The sequence below is a fragment of the Eublepharis macularius genome, chromosome 11 (genome assembly GCF_028583425.1).
Source record: "Eublepharis macularius isolate TG4126 chromosome 11, MPM_Emac_v1.0, whole genome shotgun sequence".
NCBI lineage: Eukaryota > Metazoa > Chordata > Lepidosauria > Squamata > Eublepharidae > Eublepharis > Eublepharis macularius.
Window position 1 is genome coordinate 37339566 of NC_072800.1, and position 15455 is coordinate 37355020.

The window sequence follows — 15455 nt, forward strand, 5'->3', positions numbered from 1 at the left end:
TAAAGGGGACAGAATGGAAACACGTCCCATCTTCTTACCCCTCTGTCAGGAAGGAGGGATTGATGTTGATCCTCCACTGGTCTCCTTCGAGTGAAAATTTTCAGGCGGTTTTAGCAGTAGACACACGTTTGCCTTACAGAACTCTTAATGTGGAAAACTTCTCCAGTAATCTAGTCTAATCACTGTTTATATTCATAATAATCATGAGCACAAGTAACTCTCCCCCTTCTAATGCTGCTCAGATTTGAGCCAGATGTTGCTCTCTGAAGTATTTTCCAGTGAGCATGTTTCTCTTATATTGTGAGGAGGAGAAATAATGGGAGATTGCAGAAGTTACATTTGTGACAAGAAAACTTTTATCATGATGGAATTGTGGGAAAAGCTCTGCAGACATTCATGCACCTCTTTTTCAGATTTTACACTGCTCGCAAATGAACCACTTGTATGAATAGTTTCTTATTAGGGTTAGCTGGCTGTAGAAACGTGTACTAACTTACAGATTCTAATTTATGTTTTAAGACTGATGGAAACAGGGATTGTTATTCCACATTATTCATCCAGAATAAAAGGATATGTTCTCTGTATGAGGTATACATCACAAACATAGCCATCTCATAACTACATATTTGCTTCCATTTCAAACTAGGCTTGCAATCACAACTTTGTCTGCCAAAGTTAAAGAAATTCTTTTGTGCAGTGACTGGACTTTGGCATCAACATATGGGGCATATATTTGGTACATACCCAGCAAGCATGCAAATGGCGCTGGTAGACTGTGAACGGCAGACATGGCTCAGCTGTAAGTCTATTTAGGCATTGCTCTCATTTGATTCAATCAATTTCTTCCCAATATTAAGATACCATTCTGCACACAAAGGTTTTAGAGAAACCACTCTCTACACATCACAGTCAGCTCTTCAGTTGGGAAATGGGAATATCTATGACTTGAACCACAGGGCTGAGGGAAAACAAATATAACCAAGGAGCATTCTGCATGCTCAAAGTGCATCACAAACAATGAATGAGAGGGCCTGACCTAGACAAGGCAGATCGGGAGGCAATTTCTTACTTTTTCTGTAGTCCATAAATCTAATTACTGGCTCTGACAGCACTCTTTTATTGACTTACTTTACCTGGGTCTGTGCTCCCTGTTCCAAGTTGTGCACAGGCATTATCGTTTTCCTGTAAGGCCTTTTTAAAGTAGAAAATTCCTAAATTGTGTTTCCCCATGGCGAAATGGATGCACCCAAGATTATTCCAGAACATGCACCGTAAGCATTCACCTAAGAAACAAAGGGAAAAAGTAAAATTTTGGGATTGAAGAAAAGGAGTTTGTTACTGATACAGATTTAAATACTCATCTCCAGAGTGTGGAATGGTCAAGTATATACTTGAGGTTATCTATACCTCTGAAATTAGATCCTCAAGTTGAAATAATGAAAATTAAGTAGCTTGTGTTTTATTTGTTTTAGTATCAGAAACTTTTTCAGTATTTAGTATTTCTTCCTCTTACTTTGTCAGCCAGTATGAAAAGACTGCTGAGAATCAAATGAGCAGACAAAGAATATACAACAACAAATAGAAAAGGAAGTCAAGAGCATTCAGTATGGAAATCTTCAACTACTTGAGGAGTCACCAATCCCTTTTATCCCCAGGTTCTAAGTTAAGATAAGCATTGCCCAAGAAGGCAGCTGTTTCTGAGCAGATGCTCCTTGAAGAGCCAAAAATGACACCTCCTGAAATACAGATTCAGATTCGTTTTATTGTATATGGCCATTGGCCTTCACAATACTTCCTGATCCAATGAGGCTGAGAAATGCCTGGACTGGCTCTTTACTTTGAGAAAGAAGCAAGTAGGCTCCACAAAATATATTAGAGGGCATAATGGTGCCCATGGATGCCGCTAGTCTAGAAACAAATATATGAAGCTATCTAATACCATCAAAGATTGATCCATCTAATTCAGCACTGTCTACTCTGATATCAGCTCTTTTACGTACGAGAAGAAAGGTCCATCTCAACACCTGACATTCTTTAAGTGGGGATCTTCTCCATGCAAAGCATGTGCTCTACCACTGAGACACAATTCCTCCCCCAGGACTTGCCTGCATACTACTTCTGGTTGTATTTTAATTGCCAGGGGATTCAAATCCCAGGGAAAGGAAGACCCTACAGCCAGCTGCACCTGTGGCTGCAAGTTTATAATTTATTGTTCTAAGCAACAGACTAAGACAGGCTCTGATGGGAAAAGCTTCTTAAAACACAAGTCAAATTAGTTTTCTTTAAAGGCTACATTATGCAATTTGTAGTTTAACTGTGGGCATGCAGTCATGCACACACTCAACACCTGTGTTGGTTTTATTAAATTAATCTACTACCAAGAAACACTTTCATTCACAAAGCGTCTTCCTGCAGCTTTTTAACTAAATAAGTGGAAAAGGTTTAGAGAGTATCTTCTCCATCATGTTTTAATACAGCAGGGTGTTTTGCCTCCTTTAAGCACATTAATCTGAAATCTCTCCGGATGCTTCATATGTAAACATCTGCAACGTGATGACAGATGGTTTTTACAAGAAAAAAATTCTTACAAGGCACCGTCTGCCCAACATTGTAGAAAGTAAATGCAAGTTAATCCAGTAACAAGCTTTGAAAAAGATCTACTAGTCTCAATAGAGGAGAGTGCATTATCAAAAACTTTTAAGTGCGTACAGGAAGATCACTGAATGTGCAAAAGAGCAGCTGCCAGCCCCTCCCACCCTCCAAAAGCCCCCAGGGCTTGGTATTTAGCTAACCGTCTTCCAAAGGGCAGAAAGACAAGATATGAAGATTCAGTGATCTAAGACACCACCCCTCCTCAAAGTAAGTGGAGCCAACCCCTAACATAATTAACATTCACCTTGATTAACAAGAAATGAAAATGTGTACAATATCAACAAATATAACATGCTCTTGCCAAAAAGCTCAGCTATAAAGAAGCACTTTTCAGAATAGGTTCTTCAGTATTTTGATGTTGACTAGCACACTCCTTAGAAATCTTGGTTTTCAAACAGTATTCAATGTTTGGAAAAAGAATACGGTGAAAAAATTGTATCTCTAGCAGCATTTCACACTGATGCAAGGAAAGGGAATTAAAACATCACGTGAGATCCTGTTTTGCAAACACATGAGTTTATTTTACCTGTTTTCATAAATCCCGGATGTTCAGCAATGTTTGAGCTGTTCAACAGCTTTACTGCCTTCCGATAATTGCCTCTTAAATACTCAAAGTTGCTTTTCAGAAAGAGAGATGGTGCAGACTGGGAAGGGAACACAATCCAGTTACTGATATTTTGAGGGAAGGAGCTGGCAGCATACCTTAGCACTTCAATTAACTAAGGGAAAGAAGCGGGGTGAGGGGGGGGGGGTGCCGACTTTGGTACCTATGACATCATGTCCCTCAACCAGAAAGCTATTACAAAGGACATTTTACCTTGGAAGGAGTTTTCACAGTGGCCTGTCATCGGTCTGAAGGTCACAGCTGATACAGAGGGCCATAAAATGAATAAGCTATCCACACAAGAGGTAGTGGAGAGAGCCATCAAGTCTTAGCTGACTTACGGTGACCACTGGTGGGGGTTTCATGGCAAGAGACTAACAAAGGTGGTTTGCCACTGACTGCCTCTGCAATCCTGGTCTTTGTTGGAGGATTACTAACCATCCAATTACTAACCAAGGCTGACCCTGCTTGGCTTCTGAGATTGGATGAGATCAGGCTTGCCTAGGTTATCCAGGTCAGGGCATCCACAAAAGTATCAAATGAGAAAAACTACCAATGCAACAAGATTCCAAAACCGCACAAAAGAGAAGCAACTAGAAAGGGGTCCCCAAACTTTTTGAGCCTTTTGGAAGTCTGACATAGTGTGTAGGCGCAGCAATAAAATGGTTGCCACAAAAATTGCTGCTGCAGGAGGTGGAGCCAATCACAACATGGCTGCTACAATTTACCTTCAGTCCTACGGTGAAGATCCTTGTGCTGTGGAAGCAACTTCTATCAAATGTTTTTAAAAATCTGCACAGCCAATCTAATTTCAAATGGGCAACTGGAAGCCATGCTTGGCAAAAGCACTACCTGGCTCCACCCACTTTTAAAAAACACTTGCTGGATACCAGGAAAGGTGTTGGTGGGCGCAATGGTGCCCACAGGCAACATGTCTCTGACCCCTGAAATAGGGAATAATAAAAACCTGGAATAGGAGGGGTACCCAGGATCCTGGTCCTTCTAAAAGGGTGCTAGCTCAAAAGGGAAATTGTAAACTGCTCATATGCCACTATCAGAACTCTATGGACTATTAGTACTCATGTTTAATGGCAACACTTTGTGATAAAATCTTAAGTAAAATTAATGGAAAACTCCTTGTCTCCCTGCTGTCACATGTCATCAATCCGGTCACAGGAAAAGAGTCAGCAGCCAGAAGCCCCTCTCATCCAGCCTGGATCTAGCACCAGCTAAAAGATCCCTTCCTCCTAGCGAACCACTGCCACTGATCAGTGAAACGTCACTGGAAATCCCTTTCAAGAACACCTTTTCAAATGATACAGATCGCTATTTCTATAAAAATAGCTTTAGGAGCTAGGGGTTTGGGGGGGTGGGGCGAGGATGAAAATTTTAAATTATAATACATCAATCAAGCTATCTTGAAGTGTCAAGAGCTGCAGTAGAAGATTTACACACTAAATGAATAAGAATAGCACAACAATCCAGAATGACAAAAGAAGAAGAATTGCCCATTTTCAACAAATCATCATACCTAAAATCCACTTCATATGGGAGAGTCATACGCCTTTTAGCTCAAAGGACAAAACATGTTGAAGACTGTTTCAAGTGATTTTTTTTTTTAATTTAGGCATTTCTGTGTTTCTGAAGGATCCAAAAGATACTACAGAAATTTCTGGACTACATTAAGAATTTAAATGACAGAAAACAAAAAAAGCTTTATCAGGCTGGCAAACAAAAGCTCCAAGGCTTTTGTGAGCCACAAGCTAAGAACACTTTGGCTATGCCCAGCCCTTATACCTGCAGACCAGCAGGACAGACGCACCTATGTACAGCTATGCCGTGCTACTGCTGGCAAGATTTCCCCAACAATCTCCTCTCTTTGTTCAGAAAGCCTCTGTCCATGTCCAGGCCCCACATGCAGAAAGGCAGCAGACGGATCCACTTAACTCAAAGCTCTGCCTTTTAAACAGCTATAATGGAGCCGTTATAGGTTTGCATTTCTCAAGAACTCCCTTTTTCCGATGCAATGGTCTTGCGTACTTACATTTCCAGTAGTATTCATAACTGATTTGATCTCTCTCTTGCATGCTTTCAGAGATTTCATCTGAATATAGGCTCGCACCTTATACTGTCAAAAATTAAAAAGCCACCTTAAATCATATTGCATTAAAACTGCAATGGCTTCTTTGAAATTATGTTGCTTTGGATAGCATATCTGGAATATAAGATACAGAAATTTGGCTTGCCTGATATGGTTTAACTGAACAGAGTTTTCACAGTTGTGAACAGGTCATTTAATTTTAATTCAGAATTTTTAAATGCAGACTCCAAGAAACACATCCTAAGCAATTAAAGTAAATCATATTAGCCTTTTTAAAAAGACATCAGTGGAACATCTCAGCTCAGTGCCCTGTTAGGTAACCCTCCAGGGCAACTGGTTGGCCACTGTGTGAAAAGGATGCTGGAATAGATGAACCTTTGATCAGATCCAGCAGGGCTATTCTTATCACCACGTGAGTATCCATTCCATGCACTGTGACATAAGCATTTCTTACTAGCCTTTTACCAATCTGGGGGATGCAAAGAAGTACAAAACAGAGGTGACACTTACAAAGCATACTAGTACCATACAAAAGCCAAATACGCAAGCTGGTGGCTTATTTTGTTCATGAGGTAACTTCTATATACAGTATAATGTGGAGAAACACTGAGGCAGATGGGGCTACACACAGATACAGTGAACAGAAGCCATTTCTGCATTCACAGTAGCTAGAAAAAGCACAGTAATTAATCTAAAAACAAAGGCTGCCAGCTGTGACTTCTATGAAGGTCACTCTTGTCCAAACCAAGTCTAAACATAGTAAACATACAGGAAGAATCATGAAGATAAAACAAATTTCTGGGTTATGCTTGAAAAGCAGCCCCTAGTCAATTTAAAAATGCAAAGCAGCAGCTTTCAAAATAATATGCGTATGTTCAAGAGTAAAAATGAGACAGCCCCAGATTGGGTCATACCTGATGTATTTTAGACTTAGCAGCTTCTGTAAGAGTTCCACTTTCAGCTTTGTGATTGGCAGCTTCTTTACCAGTGTTATTACCTGTCTGATCACAGGCAGAAAGGTTAAACAATTGTGTCAGTTTGCAAAGCCAACTAATTTATAACACCCAATTACAGAAAAATAGCCTATAAAGTTTAACCCCGCTCCTTTAATCACATTACTGAAGACAATAGCTCTAAAGGCAGATTCCTGTGCCAATTACAATCATTTTGTTGGTTAATATACCAAACCAAATTATTCATTTATAATGTCTCTGTCCTTTGCCCAGATGTGTCAAGGTGGCTCACAAAAAGAATACGCAACATGGACAAGAATTAAATTAACAGAAATTCTGATTACATTAATTTCAAACAGTAGTCAAGTGTTAAGTATTACAAGAACTTTTGTATTATTACATTTGTGCTGTTTTTTCCCCAGACCCACCTCATTTTTCCCATTTTTGTTGTTGCCTCCTTGTGAAATCATTTTTTCCAGTACAGCAAGCAAATGCAAGGCTTTCTCAGCTTGGCAAGTCAGCAGATAAAGGTCAACAAGCAGAAAACACACTGCCTGGGCAAATTTTTCCTCTACACAAAGAGAGAAGAGACACTATACTGAATATACAATAATATAAAGCCATTCTAAAAGGGTGCTAAAATTCTACAAGAAGAATCATATCCTGAAAGCAAATTTTTAACATTGAACTCAAAACAGCATTAGTTTAGTTACAGATTATGAAAAACATCCACTTCAGCACAATACTACTTGTACAAGTAGTTATAATTGTACATTTGATCCAGCACATTTCTGATGTCTTTATGGGCACAAGAGTATGTGAACACAAGATGTCTTATTTATACAAGTGCTTACTTGACCCTGTCATCGTGGCCTTTTACTTGCTTCCACAGAAAAAGATATGCTTCTACATCTGCTACTGAATTGCTTCTCTTTAGACATAAGACATTAATGCATACTGCATACTTTATTCAGAACTGACCATAAGCCCACTATTACATGCAACAGATCTCCGTAACGTTAGAACAAGTTTAGCATCTAAACTGAAATATATTAAGTGCTTCTTATGACATTAATGCATTTAATAACTATAATTAGGATCAACAGAAATAACTGACTCACCATGGTGCTTGCAAGCCATTAAGTTAATATTTAATTAAATTAAATCTGCAAAGTAATTGAAAAAAAATAATGTCAGGAACCTCTCCCTTTCTCCCAACGTACCAAAAGGCTCTATGAACTGATAAAGTTTCTCTCCAACAATTATAGCTTCGGTGTATTGCCGAAGATGATACAGAATAACAGCCTGGTTGTAGTAGAGCATGCTGTTTTCAACATCATCCAAGCCATCCATTTCCTCAACGGCTGAATGAACCTATAAGGGAACAAAAAAAACACCAATAAATTGCAAAACTTGCCAATTATACAAACTAAATTCTCACTACTATGGTTTGGCAAAACACTTCAGAATGCACGAATATGCAAAGGCAATTTATCAGACAAAGAAATAACTTTAATATATTACATAGAAGTTTATCTTTTGTAGACTCCCCTCTACACTGAAACACAAAGGCAACAAGCAGCGCTTTTCATTCTGAGTGATCACTCTGGCTGGCCACTAGTTTTGCTTTAGTGCCTCTTCGGGAAGTGAGGAGTGATGGACAAAGGCTTCAATTTATACACACATGGGTTAGAGGTGAACTTTCGGCAAGTCAAGTAACAAGCTTTGTTGCCTTTTTTGCAATAACCCATGAAACAGAAGTATTGCTCAAGGACCACCAATTGCTGATTCCTACCTAACGTGTTTCTCATCCCAAAGATCACAAAACGATTCAATGAAACATTTCATAACAGTGCAAAAAGTCTAAGGACAAACCTCTCCCATATAAAAGGGCTCTCCTCTTTTCCCAGGTGAGCTAGTCCTCCACTTGTCTCCTGTAAAGATTGTTACTATTGCAAATAAATTCTCTTATCTAGCACAGAATTAGTCCTTTCTGCAACTAAACATGCAAACTGCAGAAACAATAAAACATTACAGACATGAAGTACGCATTCCTTCCTATTCATATTCATTTGCAAGCACATCTCACTGATTTCAATGTGACTTGAAGTGCACAGGACTTCAGCCTTTGACAATCAATATTTCTATCACATTTAATCTAACTAAATCCACCTACCATGCAAAATGTGTTGAAGGACATGTTCTGTTACAGAAATTTACTATTGCTTTCATACCAGCAGAGGAAGCACAACCGGCTCAACTCTTTTGGCTCCCACTCAATGGGAATGCAGCAGAAGTGGTAGCATATACCCACCACTGCTGCCCAGGTCCGTGATGTGCTCCCTTAAAGCCAGGAAACAGCAGGTGGGAGAGGAGCTCTGCCCAGGCACCACTCATCAGTTTCAAGACAGGATACAGAAGACCTGTGCAGCCATGCAACATGGGTAACAATGTAAGCAGAGGAACACATTCCCTCCACAAATATGCCACTGGTCCCACAGGGCTGGAGAAAATGTTTGCAGCTCACTGGAAGTAAGCAGCAGCAGCAAAGCCCAGCATTGCCTCCCCATTTGTGCCATCTCAGATCCAAGGGACTCCAAAGTGACTGCTTGGGCAGTGAACCAGCCCTACAGAAAAAGATGCTTGGGAATGGCAGTTTTGAGCTGCAAGAGTTAAGTCACCTCCCCCTCTACCATCTACTTCCTCCATGGAGATGACTCCATTTGCTTTCGCTATTTTTGGTTTTAAAAAGGAGGAAAGAATCATGAAGGTCACTAAAATGCCTCGCTGAACTCTAAGAATTCAGTCCCATTTTTGAAAAATGGTCATTTTTGAGAAGCATCTTTACAGAGGACAAGGAACCCAAGTGAAAGAGAAAAATATTAAATGGGAGACAAAATTATTTTTTTAAAATACCTGGTTTTTCAGCTGATTCAGTGTCTGTTTCAAGTTATCTGTTGTTGTCTGATTACTTTTACAGAATTCTGCTACTGCCATGTTTAAAACTATTTTGTAATCATCTTTGTTTATTTCCTGCAGGCAGCTAAGGTGTTGCAGACACATGTCATAATTTCCAGCCTGTAAATAATACAATTCAAAATGTAAGGTTTGAGAAGAAATACACTATTAACCCCAGATTCCAAAGTACTTGGTACTGATTTGGGAAAAGCAACTTCATCCATTCCTTTCCTTCCTAAAATGGAAGTCTAGTTCTTTCAACATAACAGCCTGAATAATACTAGAATTAGGAAAAATAAAAGACTGCAACAGTAGAAATCTTAGTAGACTTGCATTTTTCTCAAACTGACAAACTTCATTCCAACAAGTGGGAGAATTTTGCACAGATTTATTTATTAAAGCATTCGTATCTCACCTTTCTCTGTGGCTCAAGGCAATTTACAATGCACAATACAAATAGTGGGACTTTCTAACACAAGGGTTACATACTAGTATCCCATCCAAATATACCTCATAGGAGCTTTTAAACCAGCCTCTGATATAGAACAAGCAACAGCTGTTAGGGAAGGTAAAATTCCCAGAACAGCGTGCATGGATCTTTCCTACTGGGACACTCTGTTACAGTAGTTTATACCTCAATGTTCTAAAATTCTGTCCAAGCTACATAAAACTGTATAAATTTACTTTAAAGCATTTTATTTTCCACTGTAGGGGGGAAAGATACAGCATTAACGCTCTGCACTAAGGTCATATTGAGTGAAAATTCAACTCTGTTGATGGAATTTTATTCCAAAAATAGTTTTATACTCTCACAGAGAAGTCTCTTTATAGGTTAGTTTTAGTACTCTCGAGATGGAAATCTGCATATGATGGCTTATAGTGGAAGACTGAACCTTCTTTCTGTTCTTTTATCTGTGAAATGGGAATATTAGGGTGACCAAATTGACAGGATTACCAAACAATGAAATAATTAATGCAAGGCACTTCGCATGCAATGCTAAATAAATTATTAGTAGTTTTAAGCTACAAATGTCCTTCTACTTGTGTTTACAAACTGCATACATCCTTGCTAAAAGGAAGCTCAATAAGCCTCAGAAAAGATCCCTAAGTATACATCAGTAATCTGGTAAAACATAACAAAACGTTAACATAAATATAGCAAATGATTATTCACTCTTTAAACTGGGCCCAGAAATAAGCCGGTAGCAATCACAGTTTTTCATCACTACTCTTAATTGGCTCCATTCTCCAGCTACAGCTCACAAGAACAGTCATTTAAAGCTCACTGCAAAAACAAACTTTGAGATTATAAAGATGACAGTCACTGGGTCCTCATCTTCCAGGAAAGGATGCAGCCAGTTAATAAGAGGTTTATAAACTGCACTTCTGACCAACATCATCACCTGAGTTTCCACAAGCTAAGTGGAATAACAAGAATTCCTCAACAAAGAAATTCTAAGGGTTTTTTACAAGTCATTGATGGCAATTGCATGTGAAGTAATAATAATGATTCCGTTTGCCCTCCTTAGGCAATCTTATGCTGTTCCTACAACCTTACCCAACATATTTATTTTATAGCAAGCGGAGAACATCTTGTGCCTTACGTTAATTGTTTTAATATGCTTAAAGTAAAAACATATTTAGCATCTCAAGAATTACCTTACCATAAATGCTTGCAGTGCACTATTTGATAGCTCCTTTTCTTGATCAGTAATGCCAGAAGAGGAACTTGTCCCTTCTTGTTTCTCTGCTCCCTGATCTACAAGAATGTAAGAAATAATAGTTAATTCCAAGCACACTTTCAAACTATTTCAAGCAAACATTCTCTCATATTGCATTCTTCTTAATTATACCCATGCCTAATACATCAATTTTGACTCTCTCAATTGTAATATTTAAGCTCTTTTATGATTTGAGAAAAGCCTATTTTAAGGCACTAAAGACCAAACAAATAATTCAGGAAACTGTTTAGGTTGGTGAGGTTGTTTTGTACTGTAGTAAGCACGTCAGAAAATCAGGTTTCACACTGTTTGCAAAATCTATTACCTATTAATACATTAATAATGAATGAAGACAGATTTTGCCTTGACAAATTTTCTTCAGCTGTAGGAGTCAGGCAAAGTTTTAGGAGTCAAACTCATTTTTCAGCCTTCAGAGTCCCAAAAGCACTAAACACTAAGAGTGCAATCCTATGCAGAGTTACACCGGTCTAAGCCCATTTAAGTCAGTGGCCTTAGACTGGAGTAACTCTCCATAGGATTGCACTGTAAATTAACACTAACACTAAATTAACTTTCTCGCCATTTTAAATTCTGTTGTTGCCTTAATTTTTTTTTATTTAACTGATATTGGAGCTACAGTTACAAAACAAATTCATCCATCCTTTACTTCCATTGATGATTGTAGAGAGATATGACACAGTGATTGCTGAAAATTCTGGGAGCCACAATGAAATTGCAAGGTAACCTGGCACCCAGGATTTGTCAAGCCCTGTTATGCACACAGAAAGGCATGATTTAAGTAACAATCCAACCGAAGTTACGAATGTTCAGCATTTAGCGTCTACAGAGTCAGAACTGAAAAGTCTCATTTAATACAAGCTGCTTAAACATTTAATTTGGGGGTGGATTTGAGACAGCAGAGCTACTCTTTTGACCTCAACCTTTTACTTAAAAAATCTGCACCCCGCCTTTCCACCCACTGAGCTCCAAAGCGGCTTACACTGTAGGAAAAAAAACCCACCAACACAAGTGATAAACGTTTTATAAAACTGCTCGGAGGCCTCCCAGAGGCCAGGCAACCCTTTCCAAGGATACGCGCCACTCCCTTTCGAGCCGCGCGGAGGAACACGCGAAGCTTTCCATCCAATGGAGGCAGCGAATCTGACGAACACGGATCTTGTTCTGCCGCGACATCAAAGAGTCCTCCCGAGCGGAGGGAGAACGAAAAGCCCCCACCCCGCAATACCCCCAAACCGGAGAAGCCTCCTTTGTGACTCACCGCCTCCTTTATCGGCTGCCATTTGCCTCGCGGACCCCGGTCGAAGCGCGCGCGCAGTATCAAGGCACTCTCCACGAACCCCGGCGCGCGATTTCGGTCGCCTCCACAAAAACCCTGCCTCAGAAACCCTACCGCGCGAGTGGGGGGACGGCTAATTTTTACCCCCACGACTTCTGACAGAAACCATATCTGCTTCCGGGTTCAAAGGGAAGGGGAAGCTCTAGCCTGAGACGTCCTGTCTCTGTCGCAGCGCATAGCGTCACAATGGGCAGATGAGTGGGCGGAGCCAAGCTCTTTCGAAGCGGAGGGGCGGAGCCACGGCGAAGGCAGAGGGCGGTGAATCAAGGCACGTGATTGGTGCCATGGGATGAATGGAAAGCGTTTGGGTGCAGAAGGCGGTTCGCTTAGCAGTAGTGCCAGTTGGGGGCGGGTTGCCGACAAAGTTTGGACTTAGATGCAGAGAAGTTAGCCGTGTTAGTCTGTGGTAGCAAAATCAAAAAGAGTCCAGTAGCACCTTTAAGACTAACCAATTTTATTCTCGAAAGCTTATGCTAAAATAAAATTGGTTAGTCTTAAAGGTGCTACTGGACTCTTTTAAAGTTTGGACTGTCACTGTAGGCTTTGTATTATTATTTTTTAATCTTCTCAGCCAACGGCTGAACATTTTCTTTGCGCTAAATAATTGTGGTTTGATTCACCGTAGTCGGAATAGAAAATCTTGTGCCCTGATCAGAATCTATACCTTACTCTAGTGCTCACGTCCTGGCTCCTCTTTCGTTTTAGAAAGGCTTCTCTCTGGCTCGCTGCTGTATAGAGTATAGGGATAGAGAAGACCTTAAGTATGTAAACAGGTTGCTTGCAAGGACTGGAGTTCTACTCAGCGCTAGAAGTAGGGTTGCCAACTCCAGGGTGGGACATTCTTTGAGATTTGGGTGGTGGAGCTCAGTAGGGGTGGGGTTTAGCCACGGGACAGATCTATATAGTGCTATATAGTCCACTTTCCAAAGCAGCCTTTTTCTCCATGGGAACTGATCTCTTTCTTCTAGAGATCAGTTGTAGTTCTGGGATATTTTTAAGCTCCACTTGGAGACTAGCAACCCTAGCTAGAAACATGTAATGTGAAAATTTTAGCATTTGTAAAATAGGAATATACTGCTAAGCAATGCTGAAAATGATTAAAATAGGATACTTTATGGAAAAATGTTACTTTCTGAACCGTGGGGGACACTCTTCAGGCACAATCCTGTTTATCGTTATATACACTTAAGATGCTGAAATTTTAAGCATGCACAACTCTAGCCTGGATCATGGAGATTTATGTGAAGTTGCTTTTGCTAAACATATTTAATGCCACTGGATCTCATGGAACTGGCATTTGGCGATTGGGCTGAAGCTCTCTCCCATAATAGTTATTTGTTGATTCATAATAAAAGATCAGCAGGTTTTCTTTAAAAAAATTACTGGCACTCAGCAATAATAAAGTGTTTTGAGACCCTTCTAAGACAGACACCCAGCTGTAGTGTCACATAGTTCTTGAAGCCAAATAGAGGAAGAGCAAGGGTACCTCTCAAATCTTTCCACTGAGAGGAATGCCAATATTTGGCCAAATCTTGCCAGCCTTCCAAATGTTGACACTGAGAGCAGTTATGAGATATTAGCATACATAGGAAGCTGGATTGTTAATGAGTGATTGCTCAGACATCTTTTTAAAGGAAATATGGGAAATGTATCAAGTATTGATTGTACAAATAGGAGAAATGAAAACGTGACAAAATTGCCTTGATTCTGCAAAACTTCAATAATAGATGGGACAGTGTGCAACTGGTGAATAGAGATGGTAATGGTGTAGGGCAGTTGAATACCTAAGAAAATTTTGTCAGTGTGCATGGTAAAAGTTTATTCCCCTGGGTACAGATAGGAGGCTTTCGATGGTATTTCATCTCTAATGGGAGCTGGGGATAAATGCTCAGAGAATCCTGGCAAAAGCATTCAGGTGAGTAGCTGTGCTGGTCTGTAACAGACTCTGTTATCCGCACCTTACCAAAGACCCCACCATCCAAAAAGAAAGATTTATCTTTTATCTTGGATAGCTCTCAGCGATTACTAAGGCCTGTCAAACAGGACTGCTTATCAGTACATTATTTATAGGGTCCTTTTTCTTTGCTCCTCATCAAAGTACGCAGACACATTTCTAGAGTTTATTCATTACCTTTATTATTGGAATTACACTCTAGTTTCTTAAAGACGCAAGATACCAATATATATATGGTCATTAATATAAATCCTACAAAAATCGAACACAGGAAAGCAATAAGAATTCGGTTTGTTAACATTTCCTAATTAACTCTAAGTTTAAAACAAAGTTTCTATGAAATGTATTAAGATTCCCATAGCAATGGTAAAATTCTCACCTAGATTCTCATGAGATTTCTTCCAATCAGAACTCTAACATACTATCTAATTTTGCATGTTTTATAGGTTATCTTATGCAAATATCTAAGATTTTTTTCATGTGATAGCATAAACAAACTATTATTGGTTTGATGCTTCATTAAATGTTCATAATTTCTATTGTATTACCTTCTAATTAGCCCCAAAGTGATGTTATATCCAACTTGCAAAACAAAACTATAAATCTGTTAGAAATGGCAGAAAGAGTTAAGTTGGTAGGTCACCATTGGTCCGTTCTCTGATAGAAAAACATTAATCTAGATAGAGTCCACTATTTTTAATTGGCTGTCAAAGATGAAAGTGACACCGGTTTTGGTTACCTAACATTTTGAAAAAAAAAACACAAGACAGTTCATGCAAAGTTTGGAAGTTCACCTAGAATACATGTGTATTGCTTAGTATTTCTTACTGCAATGTACTTTAATATATATTACTGCAACAAGTCTGTAGCAGAAGAGCAAGATTTGGGTCCAGTTGCACGCTTGAAAAATATCTGATTTTTTATATGTTTGATAGTATTGTGAGGTTGGCTGGCTTGATCTCTGACAATGCACCAGGGAGCAGTCAAAACAACGTGAATGTTTCTCAGTGGGTATGGATGGTTCTAAACATGGCAGTGCTGCCTCTTGAACATACTACACCTTCAAAAGTTAAGGACAAGTAGCAATATTTTGTTAAACAATATTGTGCCACTAGGTGGTGTTATGTTGCAGGTTACTATGCAATGTAATAAAAT

The 15455-nt window shown here is 39.4% G+C and overlaps 1 protein-coding gene across 2 annotated transcripts in view; it reads right to left on the reverse strand.

Moving 5' to 3' along the window:
• CNOT10 (CCR4-NOT transcription complex subunit 10) overlaps window positions 1-12460 on the reverse strand; it is a 28895-nt gene extending 16435 nt beyond the window's left edge. Inside the window, exons 1-9 of one of the 2 annotated variants that reach the window (XM_054991910.1) lie at window positions 12269-12460; window positions 10933-11027; window positions 9227-9388; window positions 7534-7684; window positions 6739-6881; window positions 6272-6358; window positions 5301-5384; window positions 3179-3296; window positions 1134-1283 (exon numbers count right to left, since the gene is read on the reverse strand). In XM_054991910.1, coding sequence (XP_054847885.1) covers window positions 1134-1283; window positions 3179-3296; window positions 5301-5384; window positions 6272-6358; window positions 6739-6881; window positions 7534-7684; window positions 9227-9388; window positions 10933-11027; window positions 12269-12290 — 1012 coding nt within the window. In that variant the 5' untranslated portion in view covers window positions 12291-12460. Of the gene's footprint in view, window positions 1-1133; window positions 1284-3178; window positions 3297-5300; window positions 5385-6271; window positions 6359-6738; window positions 6882-7533; window positions 7685-9226; window positions 9389-10927; window positions 11028-12268 lie in introns of those variants that run through there. The other variant, XM_054991911.1, reaches the window with a different exon arrangement.
• Window positions 12461-15455: the final 2995 nt, after the last annotated feature.